General features: G+C 43.1%; 1 protein-coding gene across 1 annotated transcript; it reads right to left on the reverse strand.

Moving 5' to 3' along the window:
• Positions 1-7,905: 7,905 nt before the first annotated feature.
• On the reverse strand, positions 7,906-15,224 carry IL1B (interleukin 1 beta). Its single transcript, XM_045828357.1, has 7 exons — positions 15,172-15,224; positions 14,674-14,735; positions 14,098-14,149; positions 12,580-12,784; positions 10,736-10,894; positions 9,374-9,504; positions 7,906-8,686 (listed from the first exon to the last, which is right to left on the reverse strand). The coding sequence occupies exons 2-7, from the start codon at positions 14,718-14,720 to the stop codon at positions 8,474-8,476; spliced, it is 807 nt and encodes a 268-aa protein (XP_045684313.1). The 5' UTR covers positions 14,721-14,735; positions 15,172-15,224; the 3' UTR covers positions 7,906-8,473.
• Between the last annotated feature and the right edge of the window lie 6,973 nt (positions 15,225-22,197).

The following is a 22,197-nucleotide window of genomic DNA, read 5'->3' on the forward strand; positions in this document are numbered from 1 at the left end:
AAGGGCGAATATGTTGGACAAAATGATGATTCACTTCCTGGGCAGAACAAAGCAATACAGCATGAAATTTCACCATGCTACTTAGAATGGTGAGTAATTTAAAACTTAGATATTATTTATATAATTAACTTTATTACAATTATAAACTTAAAACAAAAATGTTCTGAACATTTTAAGTTTTATCTACAAATCTTAATATTGTATTTATAAGGTCTCTTTTTATTTTTTATTTCTTTAGTTTTTTAAAAAGATTTTATTTATTTTATTTTTAGAGAGAGGAGAAGTGAGAAGGAGAGAAACATCAATGCGTAGTTGCCTCTTGAGTGCCTCCTACTGGGGACCTGGCCCGCAACCCAGACATGTGCCTTGACTGGGAATTGAACCAGTGACCATCTGGTTTGCAGGCCGGCGCTCAATTTACTGAGACACACCAGCCAGGGCTATAAGGACCAGGGCTATAATTTTTTGATACAACAATGAAAAAAACCACTTTGATCTTTTGCTTATTTTTTGAAAAATTAAAAAGATTAAATAGAAGACATTCTCTTATATAACTGCAGTGCAAATGTGTCAAAATCAGAAAATTAACATTGATAAAACACTGTTATCCAGCCCACAGACTTTATTCAGATTCCCCCTGTCGTCCTACTTGTCCTGAGTAGTAAGAATTTTTCAGGTCCAAGATTCAATTCAAGATCACCTGTTGAATTTCAGTAGTTATGTATCTTTCTTCATCTGGATTAGACTTAGTCTTTCTTTGTCCTCTCAACTTTGACATTTTGAAGAGATGGGGTTAGTTATTTTGTAGAATGTTCTTTGATTTGGGCTTATTTGATACTTAATTAGATTCAGGTTATGTGTAGGTGGCAGGAATACCCTAGAAGTGATGCTGTATTCTTCTCACTGATCCTATCAGGTGTCAGGCGATTGTGACTTATTCCCATATCGGTAATGTCAACTTCAATCACCACGTCCCGGACAAGTCCTCCAAGTTTTTCTACTGTTATTATTTTCCCTTTCAAATGAATAATTAACCTGTGGAGAGATTATCTGAAATTATGTGAATATCCTGTTTCTTATAATACACTGATGGTTTTTGCCTGAATCAATTTACTGTAATCATTGTCAGATAGTGATTTTTGAACTCTATCATTCCTTCTTCATGTATTAGTTAATATGTTGCTGTAAGGGTCTTTTCTTCTCCCTTATTTATTTTTGTCAATGTGAGTTCTGAATTTATTCATTGGGTTATAATGCATTACTATTGCTATTAATTCTGATGCTCAAACTGTCCCATATTTGCACTGGCAGCTGCTTCAAGGTGGCTTTGGTGCCTGTCATTCTTTGAGCAAATCCTCACTTCTGGCACAAGATAGTCCAGGCTTGCTCTCCTAGCCCTGGACTCAGCCACTTTGCTGAGGACCCTTGTTTTATTTCAGTGGGGAGTGGCATTAGAACCCAAGATCTGGAAGCCAGATATGCCCATTGCCACTGAAGTGTGATCATTCATGTCCTTTCACTGAGCAGACTGGGGAAAACAGACAAGTGTCATTCTTGCCTTTCACCTTTTATATTTGTAGCTCCTTTCTCTCATTGTGAGAAGCCCGGCTCCCCACAAAATCAATATATTCACTCCTTTGCTCAATTTCACAATACATGTAAATTTGTTTCAGAATTACCACACCCGCAGCACTATTAACAAGAAAGCTACTAACATATTAAATCAAATTTAAGTTTCTTTTGCAGTTCTTTTGGTCCTTTTATCTTCAGATAGAGAAGAGTGAAAGAACTGTAGCTATAAGTTACCTGGAATTTTTCTTTTCTGTTTTTCTTTAATATGGTGGTTACCCATTTTGTATACTGTTAAACTTATTTGTTTTCAACTTTGAAGTTAAAAAATTCTAGTTGATTCAGCTTTTGGTATTTTAATTTTGGTATGCTTGATGTGGACCTCTCTGGGTTCGCCTTACTTGGGACCCTCTGTGCTTCCTGGACCTTATGAAGGATGTCTGTTTTCTTTACTAGATTAAAGAATTTTTCAGCCATTCTTTCTTTTTTTAGTGAATTTATTAGGATGACTTTAGTTAATATATGGGTTTCAGGTGTATAATTCTATAATACAAGCCATTATTTCTTTAAATAAGTTTTCTGCCCCTTTCTCTCTCTCTTCTCCTTTTGGGACCCTTATGATTCAAATATTGGTATGCTTAATGTTGTCTCAGAGGTCTCTTAAACCATCCTCACTTTTTTAAGTTCTTTTTGCATTTCCAATTAAGCGTTTTCTGCTACCTTGCCTTCCAAATCACTGATATGATCTTCTGCTTCATCTACCTGCTTTTGATTTCATCTAATATATTCTTTATTTTAGTTACTGTAGTCTCCATTTCTGACTGGTTATTTTTTTATGTTTCCTATCTCCCTTTTTATGTTTCCTATCTCATTGTTGAAGCTCTCACTAAGTTCATCCATGTTTCTCTCAAGTTCATTATACATCCTTATAACCAGTGTTTTAAACTCTTTATCTGATAGATTGCTTCTCTCTGTATCACTTAATTCTTTTTCTAGGGTTTTGTTCTGGTCTTGCATTTGGGAAATATTTCTCTGTCTCTTCATTTTGTCTGTTTCTGTGTGTTGCTATGAATTGGATAAAACAGCAATCTCTTCTGGTCTTGAAACAGCAACATTACGTAGAAGCTACCTTTTTGTAGACTGTATTTGTTGAGTGTCTTTGGCAGGCCAGCTGGAGCTGGAGCATGCATAGGCCACAGGAAGTCCCCAGGGGCAAGCCTTACCCAGGCCTGGAGCTGTAGTTGAAGTGGAGATGGGCCAGGGCTTAGGGGCAAGCCGCACTGGGACTACCTTGGCAGACTTGTTGGAGTTGTAGGTGGAGTAGGTTCAGGCCTTGGGTAGTCCTGGGTGGCAAGCTACACCAGGACTAGAGCTGAAGCTGAAATGGGTCTGATCTGTAAGGTTCCTGGAGGTAAGCCACCAGGGCTGTAGCTGAAGTGGGTGTAGTCTGCAGGACATCCTGGGGACAAGTCACACCTGGGTGGGAGCTGTGGCTAGGGCAAGCTGAGGGGAGTCCCTGGGACAAGTCATATGCCTGGAAGTTGGAGCTGGAACAGGCTGTAGGGATACTGTTTCTGTGTGGTCCCTCTCTCACTTTTTATGCAGAAAATGTTCAGTCAGCCTTCAGTCCTCTTTCAGGCAGAGTTGCCCTGTCTTTAGGTGTAAATTTGATATGTTCCTGAAAGGATATGAGTTCAGGGTTCAGGGTCTTCCCATGCCATCATCTTGCATGGGAAGCCAGCTTTCACTTTTTGAAATTAATGCTCAGTTAATTTCATTGCCTACTATATCAAACCCCACTAAACACTTAACTCTCTTTGCTATCATAGTTAATTGAATTCCTTTAAGTATTTTAAAGTACAAATTTAATGTAACTGCAAATTCAATATATTTGATTCTTGTAAACACTTCAAATATTTGCCAAGGCTGACTTAAAAATCTAATGAGCAAAATCTTTCTAAGCACCTAGGTAATTTCTATAACTCCAAAAAAGCAAGTGAAAAAATGTACTGAATCAAGCTTTGAAAATTCAAACACTTCTCACAAATGTAACCAAATTGTTTTCTATCCTTCAAATTAAATTCAGAATTCTAATATCAATTACACATTTAAAATTGAAATTATAAAGTTAATATTTCATATTTTAGAAAATATTGTGGTTTCTTTAATTGTTTTAGACACATTAAATAACAAAGACAGATTGTCAGGAGAATCTTAAAACTTATTTCTAAACTTAGTACAAAAGTGTTAAAGCTATGGATTTCATTTAAGTCATCAACTCTATGTTTTTCTTTTTCCCTTTAAATACTTTGCCGGTATTGTAAACCCACTTAACACAGGGCACAGACCATATTAACCATGTCAGATGGCTCCTTGGTCAAAGATTCTGACACTGAGGTTCTTGGGGGACTTGATTTGGGCTACTGGCTTGAGAATCTGAGGCAGGGTTACTGGTCTCTTCTCAGATAACATGAAACAAACCATAGAGTAACAGTTAATTCTAAGAGTTGGGGACAGGATGCTAAATCAGTGGAAGACCTTAAGACTAGGCTTTTTAGCTGTGAGTTGGTTTTACAAATAAGCCCCGTGGAAATCTTTCAGATGGCATCCTAACCCAATTTTTATCTTAACTGTTTTCAATTTACCTATCAACTGCTACAGACTGATGCATAAAATCATGCCTCTTATCTTTCATTGCTGTCCTGAACTCAACTAATTTTTTTAGTACCTGATTTTTTCAATATTTGCTGATGGTTACAATTCTATACTCATTATAATGATTAATGGATGATTTAAAATGTTAACATTCTTATGCATTGACTATTTATAACGGCCACTGCTCATATCTACCATGTAATAACGAGTAATGGGAGTTGCCACTGAGACTCTTCTAGAAGCCAGTAGGACCTTAAAAGGGTTGAAGATACATTGCAACAACATTTGGAGTTTGGCAGAAGATTACTCCAAGGGGGCTTGCCAGTGGCCAGGGCAGCTTAGCCTGTCTGGTCTGAGAGTGAGAATGACCCAGCTTAGGGACTCTGGAGAGGAAAACTAGTCTGTGGGAGTAGCAAGCTAACACTGAGTGTGCCCTAGGTGCTGTTTCATTCAGGCAGGAGCAGTCAAGAAAGAGCTGCCTCATATATCTACTTCAAGAATTACTGACCGACTTGCATCTGCCCTGAACTACATCACCTCCCCCATAGGTTACTCACAGCTTGGCTCCCATAATCCTCCCTCTTCTCTTCTGCATTTTCTCCCACCTACCAAATAGTTCATATGAACCTACCGATGTACTATAAAAACTTCATTTAAACATAAAACTCCTCTTTTGATCCTAGAGCCCCCTGCAGGTACCATGGCATTTCTTTGTCCCCTTGCTCCCTTTTCATACCCACTTTTATTTCATAGTGAAACTACTCACAAGAGTTTTGTCTATACTCGGTGGCTCCACTTCCTCTTCTTTCATTTCCCCCGCAACACATTCCAGGAAGGATTTTGTCCTCAAGCTCTGTCCTCCCTTTTGTTATGGCTACCTACAGCCTCTTTCTCACAGAATCCAGTAGCCAGGTACACAGGTACTCAACCTCTCGGCACCACTGGCCTGGTGAACCACTTCTCCTTCACCCACTTTCTCCAGCTGTTCTCTTCCCCTCGAGTTTTTCTTTTATCTCCTGGTTACTGCTCTTTAATGTCCTTTGAGGGCTCTGTTCCTTCCTTGCAGCTTCTCTGTGTTGCTATGCCCAGGGATTAGTCTTGGGCCATTCTCTCTTTTCTAGCTACACATTCTTGTTAGGTGGTCTCAGGTGACCCATGGCATGTGACCTTCTACATGAAAGTTGATCCCGAGTCTGATTTCAAGAGACATTCAAATTTTATATGTTTGTGAGTGTTGAGTAAGTATCTCAAATATTACTTGGCCAGAACACAACTTTCTCCCTGCATCCCCCCATACAATGTCTGCTTCTTTTTGAGGTTCCCCATTTCTATAAAATACCCCCGTGTGCCCACTTACCTGTGAATCCCTCAGTTGCTCTCTCTCTCATCTCCCACATTTACTCCAGCAGCCACATCTTTTGTGTCTGTGCCCAGAATACATCCTTTATCACCTTCTCTTCTGGTACTTTCATCCAAGACACCTACATCTCCAGGGCAGTCCATGGCCACCGCCTCCTAACTGGTCTCTCTGCTTCCACTCTTGATACCTTCTCCTCCTACCCCAGGGTCCATTCTTCACACTACAGCAAGAGTGATAATACATATGAGATCATCCTCCCATGTGTAAGACTTTCCAATGGCTTTGTATGACACACTCAGTCCAAACTCCTTACACAGAGACCTGGCTCTTTCCTGCTTCTCTGTCCTCCTCTCTAACACCATTCTTCTTTGCCCACACTGCTTCAGGCATATTGGTCTCCTTGCTATGTCTCATTCATTCTAAGCCCACTTCTGATCTAGAGCTTTTATGTCTTGCAGTTCCATTCTCTGGGCATCCTGTTTCCCAGATCTTTGCAAGACTGGCATCTTCTCTGACTACATTCAGGGCTCTGCTCAAGCCACATTCTCAAGTGCCTCTCTTCCCTGACCACCTCACTTAAAATAGTACCTCTCATTGTACCCACCTAGTTATTCTCTATCCTATTACCCTATTAGTTACTTTTGTTTAATCACTGATGAGGAACTGAACCACAGGTGCTAGACCTGATCACCTGACCCCACTCCCACCTAACATTATTACAGAAGAAGAAAAGAGGTCAGAGGTAAGAGTGAACCTATGCCTCCCACTCCAACCTTCTCCCCATATTCGTGCAGCGGAGCTCAATTTGTTGTTGTCACTGCTGTCACCTGACACCTTGACATCAGCTGAGTCACTCCTGGCATTCATCCAGTCCAATGAACACAGCACCAGGGCAGTCGGCCACAGGCAAACTACATGGCCCCAGGTGGCCCCTCTTCTGGCCAGGCTCTTCTCCAGGTTGAGTGTGGCAGCATATTGGGATGCTCAGGCAGCAGATGGGAGTCCTCAGCCCTCACTTCCTGATCTTGGGGAGTGAAGGATTTCATAACTTTTTTGAGTCTGTGGGCTGATGGGATTTGGGTGCAGGGGATGGAGGTGAAGGCCTACAGAGAAAAAGAAGCACTGACCCTTTCAAACAGCCTGTGGGACCTGGCTCAGGACCTGGAAGGGAGTGGCCAGACATCAGTCATAGCTCATACTTTTAGCTAGTGTCCTTTAGCAAGTGTTGATAGACAATTGGAATATTTCCAATTTTTTGCTATTACCAGTAATGTGCAATGAATAATTCTGATCATATGTCATTTCACAAGGATGTAGGTCCATCTGTAGGATAAATCCCCAGCAGTGAAATTGCTGGGCCAAAGGGGATATGTATTTATAATTTTCACAGTTATTATAAAAATTTCCTCTATAGAAGTTTTACCAATTTATGCTTCCACCTGTAATGTTTAAGAGTGGAAGTTTCCCACAGTTTTGCCGACAGGGTGTGTTATTAAACTTCTGGTATTTGTAATCTGGTAGATCATTGGTACTCAAGCTGTTAATTCATCTTATTATAAGTAATGTTGAATGTCTTTTACTCTGTCCAAGATCTAATAGTATTTTCCTTTTTTTCTTGACAGTCTATTAACATATCTTTATTTGTTTTTGTTAATTTCATTAAATTTTTGTTCTTGTTCTTTTTTTCCTAATGTTTTGAGGGAACTCTTTGTAAATACTAACCAAATTCTCCCTTTATCGGAGGTACAAGTTACAACAGCTTTCCCCCTGGGTTGTTTTTGTGCTTTGACTTTGCTTCTGGTGACTTCTGCAGTCTGGAGGTTTGCTCCAGCATCATTCATTCTCACACTCCATGTCTTTGTGCACAGTGGTCCCTCCACCTTAAGTGACATTTTTTTCCTTTTCTACTTGTCATGTTGTCTTTATTTTGCTTGTTTATTCCTGCCTTTTCTGTCTAAGTAGGAACGCCTTACCTTTCTTGTTTCTGTGCTCCCAGCCCCTAGGATGTAGCATTTACTTAATAAATGTGTTTGGATAAATGAATAGAGAAATTGTGGGCAGGCAGCCATTTCCACAACCCTCAGTTGCTATAACACTTCAGCTGATCCTGTTTTCAGATCTTGTTTTCCCTGGATATCATTTTGAAAAAAACACACAAAAGAAGGGGATGGGTGGGAGGAGGATCTGCTGGGCCACCATGTTTCCAGGGACTTGGTGGCACTCAGTGAGGAGTGGGCTGCCTAGCCAGGCCCCCCAGGCCCCGTTTATCTTCCCTCTTCTGTGTCAGATCCAAGAGTAGTCAATCACCACATGGAAACAAATTTCTTTTTCAGTGAAATTTATTTAAAAATTATTGATGCAGTGTGATCTTCCTCATTCACAAATATTTCTATTAAATAATCTGAGCTTATTCAGCCTGGTGAAAGAACTTGATATAAAGACAGCACAGTCATCCATATCAAATTGGCTCCTTAGTTATTGAAGACTGAACTCTTTGACAAGAACTACTGCTTCTTGGCCCCCTTAAACTAAATTAAATAGACAAACCCATCAATAAATAAATAAATAGACAATTTAAGTGGTTGCTCATCAGAAGCTGGGTGCAAAGGACAGAGGGTTTCAATGTGCAGTGGTTTCTGTCAAGCTGGCTTTGTGTGAGCAGAGGGTGGGAGTGGCCTGGCTCAACACAAGGGTCTGAGGATTGGCCCTGGAAGGAGGGGACTGCTCCTCCTGGCTGGTGGTTCCTTTAGTATTAATGTAGGGAAGGCAGCTGGGCATCGACTAGACAACAGTGAAGTGCAGCCCACTGCCATGTTCAGACAATTTTATCCCTCTTCTGCAGCCCTTGGGGTTATGTAGCACATGTGGGTACTCTGGGTGCAGTTCTCTTCAGGAAGACAGGATTTCCAAGGTGAAGTCAGTTATATCCTGGCCACCTCTAACATTTCCTAGGAAGACAGGCATCTGTTCTGCTTGTGAGGTGCTGATGTACCAGTTGGGATACATGGCAGACTCAAATTCTACCTTGCCCATCATTTCTGTCTTGTTGAAGACAAATCGCTTTTCCATCTTCTTCTTTGACTGAGCTTTTGGGTCTAATGTCTGCAGCAAAACAGAAGTTAAGAATTTTGTGAGGAAAAGAACAAAGACACTCTGAGGAAGTCATTCTCTGGGTCAGTTAGAGAGGAAACCAAAGAACCAAAAACAAGAGCCAGAGTCCTGAGTTATCTTTGTGACCCCAACTTCCCATGTGGTGACTGAAGGAGCCTGTACCCTTTTCTGAAACTGAGTGTTAAATGGTAGGGAACATAATGAGAGATGGGCATTTTTTAAAAAAGTGACTTTTGCTGTATTTTTTATTTTTAGGTGCTTAGCTAGAATGACTTCAACTTGGAAATGAAGCTTTTGTTGGGAAAGCTGGATGGTGGAAGAGATTGTGATTTGGGGAGTGGACTGGAGACAACAACAGGTGAGAAGTCTCTTGAACTGATTAACTTTTCCAAGTGTCATCTATCAAATGGAGCAACCCTAGCACTGCATAATCTGTTGGGTGGTAAAAGTGACAGGGCATAATAACAGCAGCAAAATGATGTAATTTTCTGCAGTGGCAGTGAAAGTTATATGCATTTAACAATTACATTAAATGTATTTATATTTCTGTAAAATTATCAAGTAGACCTGCTCCCAGGTTTTCTGGGGGTAGAGAAGGTGGTTGTCTTGGAAGTCAGTGATGGGTTAGGGGTGCTTCAGAAGAGCTGAGAAGGTGCTTTGTCACTGGTACTCACTCACCTCCAGTTGCAAGGTGGGCTTCCCATCCTTCATCATGCAAGACAGGTACAGATCCTTTTCCTTGATGCCCAAGGCCACAGGTATCTTGTCATTATTTTCTTCTCCTAGCACAAATCTCATGCAGAACACCACTGGAAAAAGAAGAGGGGTCTTGTGGTCAGGGAAGCACAGCAATGTAGGGTTGGCCCAACCCTAAGCCCTGGACTCGTGCAGTTGTGCCTCCTTTGTGGGAACCACCCTACAGATTCTCACAGACCATACCAAGGTCAGTTGGTTGATTCCAGCTTTTCCCAGAGAAGGTCTGGGAGCTTCACAGAGCCTCATCACAGTGTCTATGAAGAATTAGGGGTTAATTTTTAAAAACTGAAGGAAGGAGGGAAGCCATCTTGTCACTGGCTGGTGATGCATCCTCATGAACAGAATGATTTGATCAATGTGAAAGGCCAGGAAAGAGGTCAAGCCGGGCTCCCTAAATCTGCTCAGCATAAATCTATTTCAAGAATGTAAAGCAGCAAGTGGGAAGAACTTAGGTGAGGAAAGGCTTAGCTGTGAAAAGTGGCTGCAAAGACAGGCACTCATTTTAATCTTCCTTAGTCACAACTACCTCAGTTGGAGGCCCCAAGGTCATGCTTACAACCCAGTTCTAAGGATACAGGATAGTCCTGGCCTGGCTGAGAGCAAGAAGCTTCCCCCAGGAATGTCTCTCCCAAGGTCAGCAGTCCTGGAGGAGAACAGACTGTTTGTTTCAGCTGCTCCCTTGGCTGTACCCATGCACACAGGGTTCAACCACAGTGGCAAGGTGCCAGGCAGCTCCCAGCCAACTTCCAAGTCTGGCTCCCCAGACTTGGAAGACTTGCCAGTTCCAGCAAAGAGATAAAAGTTCCTGCTTTTCAGTGAAATTTCCCTATAAGGACTTATCTGGTGTTAGGTGGGAAGAATGCTCGGGGCGCAGGGGCAGGGCCAGGAATAAGGATGGACACTTTATCTCTTCACCATTCTACTTTCGAACTCAACAACAAGAAAAAAAAAACCCCACAGGCATTTAGGTCACATCCATCAAATGACCCCTTTCTAACGGAAGCACTGACATTGTGCTGTCATTAAATGACTTGTCTGGACTTGGTCCTGGGTATGCTTTAGCAGTCTAATTTCTCAGAGTTTCAACTCTTGCCAGAAAATGAACGTGCTAAGGGAATCAATCTGTTGTCATTGCTGGGACCCAAACAAAAAGCTACCTATTTTTAATAACATATTTTTCCCCACTGAAGTTGATAATTTGCCTTAATGTTCTACATTGCTGCAATTGTGGAGGATAATCAAGCTGCCAGGATGCCAAGAGAAGAATCACAATTTCCCACTTACCTCCTTGGTTCATATTCTGTCTAGTGAGGTGAAGAGCCTGCAGCTCATGCGGTCCAGACAGCACCAGGGATTTTTGGCTTATGTCATGGAGTCTGCAGTTCAGCGATTGTAGGAGTGCATCACACTCGTAGGTGTCATCCCACATGCTGTCAATGTGTTCTGAAATGTGGAGCATGCATTTTTTAGGTAGAAAATGAGAAGGGCAGTGCTGATGATGGGGATTTGGCTTGTTGGAGGACATACACATCTCAAGAAGCTGTAACTTGGCAGGGAGGATGTTGGGGCGGGTAAGAACAGTGGACGTGGCACCAGCCGACATGGGTTCAAGCTTTAGCGTTATCGCTTGCTACGGACAAGCAGTAGAGTGACTTATGTAAAATGGCAATTCAGTAATACTGGCCCCATGAAGAGATAACAGATGAGGAGGCACTCTGAGAATGAGGGAGTGGTTTGTAAATCTGAGTAGTAATCAAGATATTTTGAGAATAGTTTCAACTAAAGGGATGTTCAATTTGGCTTCTAAGGTTTCTCTGCTTTCCTATCATTGATAGACCTCATATTTTAAAGGGTATTAATGAAAGAATGTTCAAGTCTGTAGAAAGCTTTCTAAGAGTTTATCTGAAACAAGAATTTGAGAACATGCCCAGAAGCAAGATCTTAATAGACTGAGAAAATGCTCCAGAGAATGACAGTTTTGTAGCTCATTTTATGCATTAGAATCAAAGGGCCTCCATAGTTTTCCCTTTTATGGTAATTTCTACTTTATCCTAAAGTCTTGGTACGAAGGGGAAACACCCTCTCAGAACCCTCAGGGCAAACCTATGCTTACCTCTTCTTTTCCTAAATCCCATTTCAGTTTTCTACAGTCTTTCCTATGATGACCTGGCTTTTTACCATAAAAGCAGACTCCTCTCTCCCTCTGTCAAGAAGGCTTTTGGTGAGGTCTGACCTGATTGCTTAATTGCTGGAGCTATAAATTCATAACTTCAATAGCTTTATCTTTTTCTTTTGGGGGGATAGTTTTAGATAATTGATCAGCCAAATTGTTAGTTTTATACATTCTATTAATTAAATCATATTTCTTTGTGAACCCATCAGGGTCTTGGAGAAGATCAAGGAAATCTTCAGTTAGATTCCTTAAATCTGTTTTAGTCCAAGGAATGTATACAATTGCTGGTTCCCCTTACCTGCACTAGCTTTGCCCTAAAGGGAGCTGCCAGTATTTCTGGTTTTCCTGGTTTATCCTGGTTTGGCTTCTATTCTCAGTTTCCTTGAGGCCACTAGGGAGGGGTGGTGAAGGAGGTGCAGGGAGAGGGAGAGAGGAAGGGAGGGAAAGTCTGTACAAGAGGCACGTACTTCTTTGACATTGGTGGGTACAGGATAATGAACAGTTAACATTTACACAGAGATGGTGTGTGAGGGTAAGATGATAATGAGGGGTCCAGTGGTCTCCTGCTTTGGTGCCTGTAGTTGTGCCTCTGAGGGGTAGAGAAAGAAAATTACCCTGACATTTCAAAAGTGTGTTCTCCTAGAAGCATAAGAACCTTGGACAGGGCTCCTTAAGCTGAAGAGTGACCTTGCTAATGAAGCTACAGTCCTGGGACTTGACGACCCTCCAGGAGCTGCCCAGTTAGCATTTTGTGGTCAGACTGAACTTGGTGGTTACTATGGGCTATCAAGCTTGTCAGACCTGCCACCTGGCCCCCTGAGCTCGCTGAGTCTACTATGTCATCCCTTTTATTCACCAGGGTTTCAGGTTTAGAGTTTAATTGACTGTTGTGTTGTGGATGCTGAGAAGGGAATGAGCAGAGCTCTCCTGCCTGCCCTTAGCTCTCATTAAGTACCTTCTTTAAAGATGAAGAAAAAGAGGCTCCTCAAGTCATCATCCTGGAAGTCCTGTGAGCAGACAATGGGCACTTTTCGTAGCTTCTCCACAGCAACCACGACCGACGCGACTTGCCTGAAACTCGAATTGCAGGGCTGGTGGGAGACTTGCAGCTGGATGCTCTCATCTCCCAGAGAGCTGAGGTCCAGGTTTTGAAAGGAGCACTGTGGAAAGACCAAGGAAGTGAGCGTGTTAAGGTGGTTCGTCCAGAGAGCTTCCTTTTTGTCATCAGAGAGGCAGAAGAGGCCATAGAGATAACAGAACCCCTGGGGCTGAACTCTCATCTCTCTGAAGACCAGAGAGATTAAGTGGCTTACCCCAGGGCACGTGGCAGGGTAGAGGCCAGAATGTGGGCTTTCTGATGCCTGACAGGGTATTCTTTTAAAATAAATCCCATTTGTATCTTATGTATCTTTTCACACCTGCTCCACTCACCACAAACTTTTTACCTCTTCATATTTCATACTTGTTTGTATCCCTAATGCTCTAAACTATGCATTTAATTCTTTGTGTCAGTGATGGTCATAATGTTTTGTATACATCTGTGCTCATTCAACAAGCTTTTACTATTCTAAACAAGTTCTTTTTTTCCCAGAACACTGTTTCATAAGCTTTCTGTAAGTATATTAAAAGTGGTTACTATTTGTGAAGTAAGTTCCCGCTTTGCTGTTATTCAGAGTAACTGTGTAAACAGTATTAAGGCTTATTTGAAGTTGTCCTAAGGCATGACGATGGTTTAAAAGCTTGAGGGACAGTTAAAGAGGCCTCTGACAGTACAGAGGAAGGCTGACTGTGAGGTAGGCTCCTGCCCAGAGCAGAGGCTCCGCAGCAGAGGGCCCAGAGAGCAGAGCTGCTGGCAGAGGCAAAGGGCCAGCCAGACGGAGAAGCCAGGCCCACCCAGGCAGTACTAAATTAATTAATGCTGGTTTTAAAACATTTCCTGTGAGGTCCAAACAAGTGGAATGACTGTCCAAGGTTAAATAGCAAGTGCATGATATTCTTTCACCTGCCAATTCATCTTTTTATTTACATTATCTACATTTTGTTGTCATAAACTCTACTCCAGGGAGCAAAAAACAATTTCTTAAATGTGGGCAGACACATTAAGGTCATCTGCTCTGGGTCTCAGGGCTTGGTTCAGGGAGTAATGTGGGCTGAGACCCTTTCCTAAAAGGAGAATTGAATCTGCCTTGAAACCTTGCCTGCCTTTCTGGCATCACACAGCAAACCTCCTCACCACTATCACCCCCTCACCCTCCGCAAGCAGGGTGTATCCCCAAGCCTTAGTGAGTGACGGTGTGGCGTGGGAGCTGTACAGTGGCCAGGTCAGCATGCAGTGTATCCTGTCTTACTGGAAAGCATGAAAGTCATTTCATCACAAAATACCACAGGATCAAGGTGGTTGAGGGCCCTGTTCCTCAAGTTTTTCCCAGGTCAAAGCCCCTCTATGGGTTGGATGCTAAGTTCATGGTCTCACCTTAGTTTGTTGGGGGCCATCAGCCTCAAAGAACAGGTCATTCTCATTGTCACTGTAATAAAAACAGAGACACTAATCAATTATGTCTCCCAGACAAGTTTACTTTTTCTTCCTGAAAGTAATCTTCACTGTTAATAGGAAACAACAAGCAGCAGGTCCCTCAAAGCTTCTAGAAACTGGCAAATTCCATGAGGATATGCATGGAACCCACAGGAGGTGGAGCAGGCAAGGTGCTCCCTGTGGGATCCTGGGACCTAATGTGCTGCCCAGTTAAAATCTGAGCTTTGTCTCTCACTGAAGTCAAATTTTGCCAAGGAGTCCCCTGGACTTTCCACCTGGCATCTTCTCTTCCTGCTTGCCACCTGCAGGAAGCTCCTGCAGCAGCATCGGCATGCCTGTGGTTCCCAAGGCTGGACTTGTCATGGGAAATCAGCATTTAAACCAGGTAAACTTGGAACTACGCTTGCCATGGAATAGTACAGTTTGGGGGACAAATTTGGCCTCCATGCACGGGCAGCACTTTGCTGATAGAAGGGGCACCCTGCTCCTGTCACTGGTCTCAGTCTCCCCACTGACCTGTAGTAAGCCATCATTTCACTGGAGAGTTCAGGTACTGCTGCCATGGCTGCTTCAGAAACCTGTGCAAAGAGGGGAAAGAGTGACCACTTGCCATGCAGGCCCCACAAGGGCTGCCTTCATAGGTGAGTTTCCCTCAGCACCTAGTACATGGCCAGCATGCAAAGAAATGATCTTTGAATGAATAAAGGAATACATGAAAGAGCCCCCCGTTTTGCTCCAGAGAGAAACATTTGCTAAACCAAACCCAAATCAGGTGCGCATCTGTTAAGAGATCTGGAGCGAGGCCTTTGACACTGACCTCTCAGGTGTCAGCTGCTGTAAGCAGTATTCATTTCCAGAGTGTTTCACAAGTTATAGCATAGCAGAACACCTAGCATTTGTGCAAAAAGCCTAGTCACCAGGCAGCAAGAGAGAGAGGGAGAGAAGGCGACAGAGAGAGGTGGAGATACAGAGAGACTCTCTTAGAATCTGGTCATAAAAAATAGTTAGTCATACCCAAGCTATGAAGACCAGCTGCAGAGAACAGAGCTCCGGAATAGCTTGTTGTGCCTCGGGAAGGAACGAATACTGTCTGCCAGTCTCTTCCTCACATTTTTATGATCTTCAAAAGCAGAAGTGGGAAGATGAGAAATATCCCCTTTGGTTAACTGGTGTCACAACCAAGTTAAAAAAAAAGAGGATGGATGATGACTTCTAGGAGAAGGTAAACTAAACTAATTCCCCAGTCCATGGAAGTGCTAGTGTCAGTGAGCTGAGGCCCGTGGTGCACTGTGTCATCATGCAAATGAGCATTGTCTCCTACAACCGCTACACAGATTGTGTTGATGCAAATGTGGGATTTTCCTAGATTAGGGAGTGTATTGTTTGGAATTTTGGTAGGTATTGCAATGAATATGTAGATTGCTTTGGGTAGAATGAACATTTTAACAATACTAATTCTTCCAATCCATGAACATGGAATATTTTCCCATTTCTTTGTGTCTTTTTCTAGTTCTTTCATCAATGTCTTAGAGTTTTCAGGGCACAGGTCTTTCACCCTCATGGTTAAGTTTATTCCTAAATAGTTTATTGGTTTTGATGCTATTGTAAATGGGATTGTTTTCTTCATTTCTCCTTCTGCTATTCTGTTGTTCATGTACAGAAATGCACCAGACTTTGTTTAACTCAGCAGCCCTCACATTTTAGAATATGAATGAGCAGTTGGATCATAACCAGTGCATGGAGTCTAAAAAAGGGGCCTTCCCTACCCTCATTGGCACATCTATATTTTCACATTTACTATAGCACTGAATTGAAACCTTACTCACTTATCTGATTCCCATAAGAGGCTGTGAACTCTTTTAAAGCTTGGTCTACCATGATGCCTGACATACAGACTCAGGCAGTAAATGTTTGCTGCCTGAGTGGGTGAGCAGGAATTTGACAGTGTTTTCACTCAAGCAAGCATGTGCCTACTATGCACCAGCTTCTGTGCTTGCTCTGCACTGTCCATTGGAGGGAGCCTCTGACTTTTATAGGCAGGAGAGAAATAGATTCTACTGTGGGGCAAGGACAGCCCAGTGGGCTTGCTCACCCAGAGCCTTTTGATTCCTAGTGTGGCTCCTAGGGCCTTGATATCAGGAAGGCAATGGAGTTTCGGCCAACATGGAGGCACAGGTAGAAACCCTTCACTTCCTCACACAACCAAAAGGAGGATAACAACCAATCTAAAATCAATAAACAACCAGAAGCACCAGAAAATCAAACTGCATGGAACTCTGACAACTAAGGAATTAAAGAAAAAATCAATCAGAACAACCAGACTGGTAAGGCGGTGGACCCTGTGGCCAGCTGAGAAAAACCGTAGCAAGGCGGCAGACTGTGTGGACAGGGCTGGCTTTGGCGGGGTGGTGGGCTACTTGGGTGCGGCTGACTTAAGGGGAAACTGAGACTCAGAGTTGACAGTGGACTATGGTGGTTGCCATGGTGGGAGAAACTCCCAGTCTCACATGAGTTGAAAAGTGGGCTAGAGCCAAGCAGGTGAGTTGCATTGTACCCTCTCTGGTCCTTCCCCCACAGGCAATAGCACAGCAAAGAGGGTTGCCCTGCACTGGTGAACACCTAGGGCCCTGCCCTCTTACAACTTATCAGCTGCACCAACACAAAGAAATATGGCCCAAATGAAAGAACAGAGCAAAATTTCAGAAAGAGAGCCAAGTGATGAGGAGACAGCCAACCTATCTGATGGAAAATTTAAAGCCCTGGTAATCAAAATGCTCACAAATCTGATTGAGCTTGGTCAAAAAATGAAAAAAACAAATGAAAGATACCCAAAATAAAATAAAGCACAACATTCAGGGTTCCAACAGTGATGGGAAGGAAACCAGGACTCAAAGCAATGATTTGGAACAAAAGGAAAAAATAAACATCCAACCGGAACAGAATGAAGAAATAAGAATTCAAAAAAGTGAAGAGAGTCTTACAAACCTCTGGGACAACCTGAAATGTTCCAGTATCTGAATTATAGGGGTGCCAGAAGGAGAAGAACAACAGCAAGAAGTTGAAAATGTATTTGAAGGAAGGAAAATTGGTGAAGGAAATAGACTTCCAGGAAGTCCAGGAAGAGAGTCCCAAAGAAGTTGGACCCAAAGAGGATCACACAAAGGCACATCATAATTAAGTTACCCAAGATTAAAGACACAGAAAATCCTAAAAGCAGCAAGAGAAAAGTAGACAGTTACCTACAAAAGAGTGCCCATAAGGCTATCAGTTGATTTCTCAAAAGAAACCTTACAGGCAAGAAAGAGCTGGAAAGAAGTATTCCAAGTCATGAAAGGCAAGGACCTACATCTAAGATTACTCTGTCTAGCAAAGCTTTCATTTAGAATGGAAGGGCAGATAAAGTGCTTCTCATATAAGGTCAAGTTCAAGGAGTACATCATCACCCAGCCCTTATTATATGAAATGTTGAAGGAACTTATCTAAGAAATAGAAGAAGATAAAAAATATGAACAGTAAAATGACAACAAACTCACAACTATCAACAAATGAACCTAAAAGAAAAGAAAAACAATGAAAACAAAAACTAAGCAAATAACCAGAACAGGAACAGAATCAGAGAAATGGATATCACACGGAGGGATTTCAGTGGGGAGGGGGAAGGGAGGAATGGGTGGGAAGGTACAGGGAAGAAGAAGCATAATTAGTAGGCATAAAATAGACAGGGAGAGATAAAAAATGGTATAGGAAACAGAGGACTCAAAGAACTTATATGCACAACCCACGGACATGAACTAAGGGCAGGGGATGCTGGAGGATTGCAGGGGGCAGGGCAGAAGGGGGATAAAGTGGGGAAAATTGGGAAAACTGTAATAGCATAATCAATAAAAATACTTAAAAGAAGAAGGAAGGCAGGCACAAGAGTTCCATCTTTGGTAGGTTACATGTTCCACGGGAATCTGAAAGCTGCATCCTATTTAATGTATCAATTTCTTGTGAGTTTGGTAAGCAGTGGCCTGTTTCAAGCTCTAAGCCCTCATAAAATTGGGTGTCTGGGTTCTTCAGACATCCCAGTGGCCTTGCCCAGGGAGCCCAGTGAACGCTGTTTTGCATCCACTCTGCAAAATAACCACTGGTCCCCCAGCCTCAGTAATGGAACTACCCGCTTCCTCAGACCTGCTGGTCTGCTAGCTCTGTGGCCCTGCTGACAGAGAACATGAGATGCGCTCAATCTGTAGGTGTGATTAGAAGCTGACCGAGTGATGGAAGCCAGTGACAGGGAAGGAGGTGTGCCGGGGGGAATGGAGCCCCATGCAAACCCATTCTGTTCCTAGGGCATGAGACGGAAGTAGGAATTTTGAATCTATTTCTCCATCTCTTGGTATCCAAGGTATATGAGTCTCACTCTTTCTGCTTGAGGGAAATTTTGGAGCTGTGGGGCAATGCCCCTTGACGTAGTTGCCTACAGTAGTCTCTACATGCCTCATTCCGGCCGTGCACTCAAAACCTGGCAGCACCCTCTCCCTCTGAGGAAGTGAAACATCTTGTATCATGCAAGCAGATTGCACAATACATGCATTAAACTATGTACCTCCAAGGGGTCCACTGAGACCACAGAGAGCAGAGATAGTTGCCCTGGGGTGGGCAGCTGGGAGAGTGATGATAATGTAAATAGCAACTCAGGCCCTAGGAAATGGCAACAGCAGAGGTGGAAAGTGGGCAGGGCCAGGATGTTGTGGGAAGCTCCAGCTTTGGGGAAATTCTTCAGTTCTTATGTCACTCAAACCCTTCTCAGCTGCAAGTTGCCTGCTACCCTGGTAGGTCATTCTTCCAAGAAAGGACACTGGCATTTATTCAGAGCAGCAAGTGCCATAGTACTATCTCTGTCTGATCGTGGGCTTCTGTTCTCTCTTACTGAGGTTGGCATCACCCAGATGGTCTTCAATCACTTTAAACAAGAAGACAAGCAAAAAATCACAGCTAGTTTCTTATATTATCAGGGGTGAATGTAGTAATGTCTGCTGTCTGCTGTGAGCCATTCCTTAGTGTTCCTTTTCTTGCTCAGAACAGAACTAAGCCATGGCTGTCCCATCATTTCCCCCAGATCCAAGCTCATCCTTGGCATTGACTTCCTAGCATGGTTCTGCCTTCCCTTCCATAATTCCTGTGGGTCTCCCTGGTATCTGAAAGTATAAATGTCCTATGTAACCATATCTGTCTCCATGGATACATCTCACCTTTGCTTTCTGCTTTGAGGTTTATTTGGGATTGGGCAGTTGGATTTTTAGTTTTGAGGCCTCTGCTCTTCCTCTTACAGCATCCTCTCCTTTGGCCTGCTACTCCCTCTTGGACCCAGGTCCTCAAGAAGGGCTCAGCTACACGAGCAGGTGGCTGGGTCTGGTGAGGTGTATGGTCTCCAGTGGCTTCTCCACCTCTGAGAGGCCAGTGAAACCTTGTCCTTCCTTTAGATCCAGCAAAGAAAGCCCCAGGGGTGAGGGTATGGGGAGTGCCAGGCCCTCATACTCCATCTCTTCTCATGTGATGTCTCAAGGGTCGGCCACAGACACAGGGCTCTGGTGCCACTTACACCAAAGGTGTGGAAGTGCTGTCCATGAAGGACCATAGAAAAAAGGCTGCTACACAGGATCAAGTTTTCAAGATAGGTTTTCACAGTGAGTGATATTTGATAAGATAGTTCGATCACTAATCTAAGTTAACCAATCATGTGCACAAGCAGAAATTGTATATTAGAACTAGTACTAATTTAAAACAGAAAAGGGCCAGTAGTAAATATTTTAGGCTCTGCAGGTCATATGGTCTCTGTTGCAATAGCTGAGCTCAGCTCTTGTTGCAAGAAAGCAGCCACTGGTGATACATAGATGGGTGGTCCTAGCGGGATTTGCCCTGCAGGTCGTGGGATGCAAGCCCCTGTACCACAATGTTGTAACTTACCGTTTTTCTGGGATACAAATTAAGAAAGAATACTTAAAAAAAAGAGTTGTCCTTTACTGAGCACCTGCTGAGGGCCAGGCACTTTTGTCTCATGATCTTGTTTAGCCTTCACAATAAACTTTACAGTAGATCATATCAGCTCATTTCACCTATGGGGAAGCTGAGACCAACAGGAGGTACTTATCTAAGACTGCACGACCAGTAAATACTGGAACCATGATTCAAACACAGATTAGTTGAACCCAAACCAGATCCTTTTTAAAAATCATTTTTGATTGTTTAAACATTTATCACCCTGATCTTGTGCGGTCCATGGTGCCCTTTCTCAACCATCTGATTATATTTTAAATGGCATCTAGTTGGCAGGTGTTTGAATCTTGACGGCTCTGCCGCTACAGGTGTCCACGTGGCCCTTTTGACCCTGCCCCCTTGTCGTCCCACCTATGATGTATGTGTGAACTTTCTTCTTTCTTCTTCTCTCAGGGCAGCCCTGGGGCTTTCTAAGCTGGGTTTTTAGTTCTTTCTCTTCCCTTTTCTGAGTCTCTTCCTTATTCCTGTTTACTTTCTCACCTGCTACTGGCAGCTGTGTTGTTTGCTTTCCTTTGTCCTTTCCTTTTTCCTGAAAGGACAAAAGATTTCATTGTTATAGTGCTGTCCAAAAATCCCTTTTGGGTTCTACCCTGGAATCCTGTTTATTTTTATAGTGCTAAAAAATATACTTTTCTCCTAAACCACCCATGGTGTCTGATTCTAACCGCTGGTTGTTACATCATTAACAAGGATTGGCCGTGTCTTTCCAGGATGTGGTTAATTTCACTTCTTCAGTCACTTCCTCCTTGCTGTCCAGAATTGGGTTATCCATTTTCTGTGACAGGAAGTTCTCATGAAGCCACTCAGGATTTGATGGGTGTGTTGGTCAAGCCCAGGACCCAAACTCTCAGTAGTTATCTCTGAAAATTACTGAGCTTTGTGGAATGAGGAAGGAAAAGTGTCATAAATGTTCTGCCCAAATTTCAATACAATGGAAAGATATTCCAGAATTCACCAATGTCTGACATTAGAGGCTTGGAAAAATCTTCCATCATTTAATAACGAATCTATGAGGAGGACACACAGGACCCAGTTTTCAAAACAGGTTTTCTCCAGCAGCAGCATAGTTCCAGAGCCTACCTGTCATGGTTAACTGATGACATGTGCAAGCAGAGAGCTCCATGTTAGAGCTGATAGTGGTTTAAAAATATCCTTCTTAGGCTTTTTGATAATGTACCTGCTCATTTTCAATGTTTCAAATAATATGAAATTATTTAAAGTACAGAGGGGAAGCCCTCCACACCCACTGCCCCACTGCCTGTCACTGGATAAGCCATTTGACCAGAAAGTGTCCTAGTCACTGGCACCCAAAGACTCATCCACCCATCTACTCATCCTCCACCACCAGTTCCCTGAACTGGCCTCTTCTGAGCACTTCCTGAATGCCTGGCATCCACAGGTTTCTCTTCACTCCCTCACTTCAGTGTGGTCTAAGCCCCTTGTTCCCTCTCACCTTAAGTCACCTACTCACTGGTTGGTTTGCTGCCATGGAAACTCCATCCATCTACTTCTCACATGTCAGCCACAGAGATCTCTCTACAGAACAAACCTGGTGACATCCAGCCCTTGCACAAAGCCCATCACTCTCTCCCATCTGGAGCTCCAGGGCATGGCAAGCAAGGCCACAGTGGAATCCTCAGCCCTCCTCTCCCACCTGCCCCCTAGCCCCTCCAAACTATCTGCAGTCCCTTGGATGTGATTTTTTTTTCTGGCCTCTGTACTTTGCACAGCCCCTTCTTCCTTCTGGAACCAGTTTTTCCTCTTTGTGGTTAGGCAAATTCCTAGCCCTTCAAGACTCAGCTTCCATTTCACCTCCTCCACGACAAGCCCCTTTCCCAGCAGGGTGGTGGATGCACTTGCTCTGAGTGGCACCTCCGTACCCTCTGTCCACCCCCTCATGGGCTTCACTGGCTTGTCTCCCTACTAGCGATACACCGGTTGTGCAGCTGGTGTTAGAGCCCTCATCTCCTGCCTGGCGCATGATGGTACTCTGTCAATGTT

This window comes from Phyllostomus hastatus, unplaced genomic scaffold (genome assembly GCF_019186645.2).
Source record: "Phyllostomus hastatus isolate PE091 unplaced genomic scaffold, TTU_PhHast_1.1 phas_scaffold_78, whole genome shotgun sequence".
Lineage (NCBI taxonomy): Eukaryota > Metazoa > Chordata > Mammalia > Chiroptera > Phyllostomidae > Phyllostomus > Phyllostomus hastatus.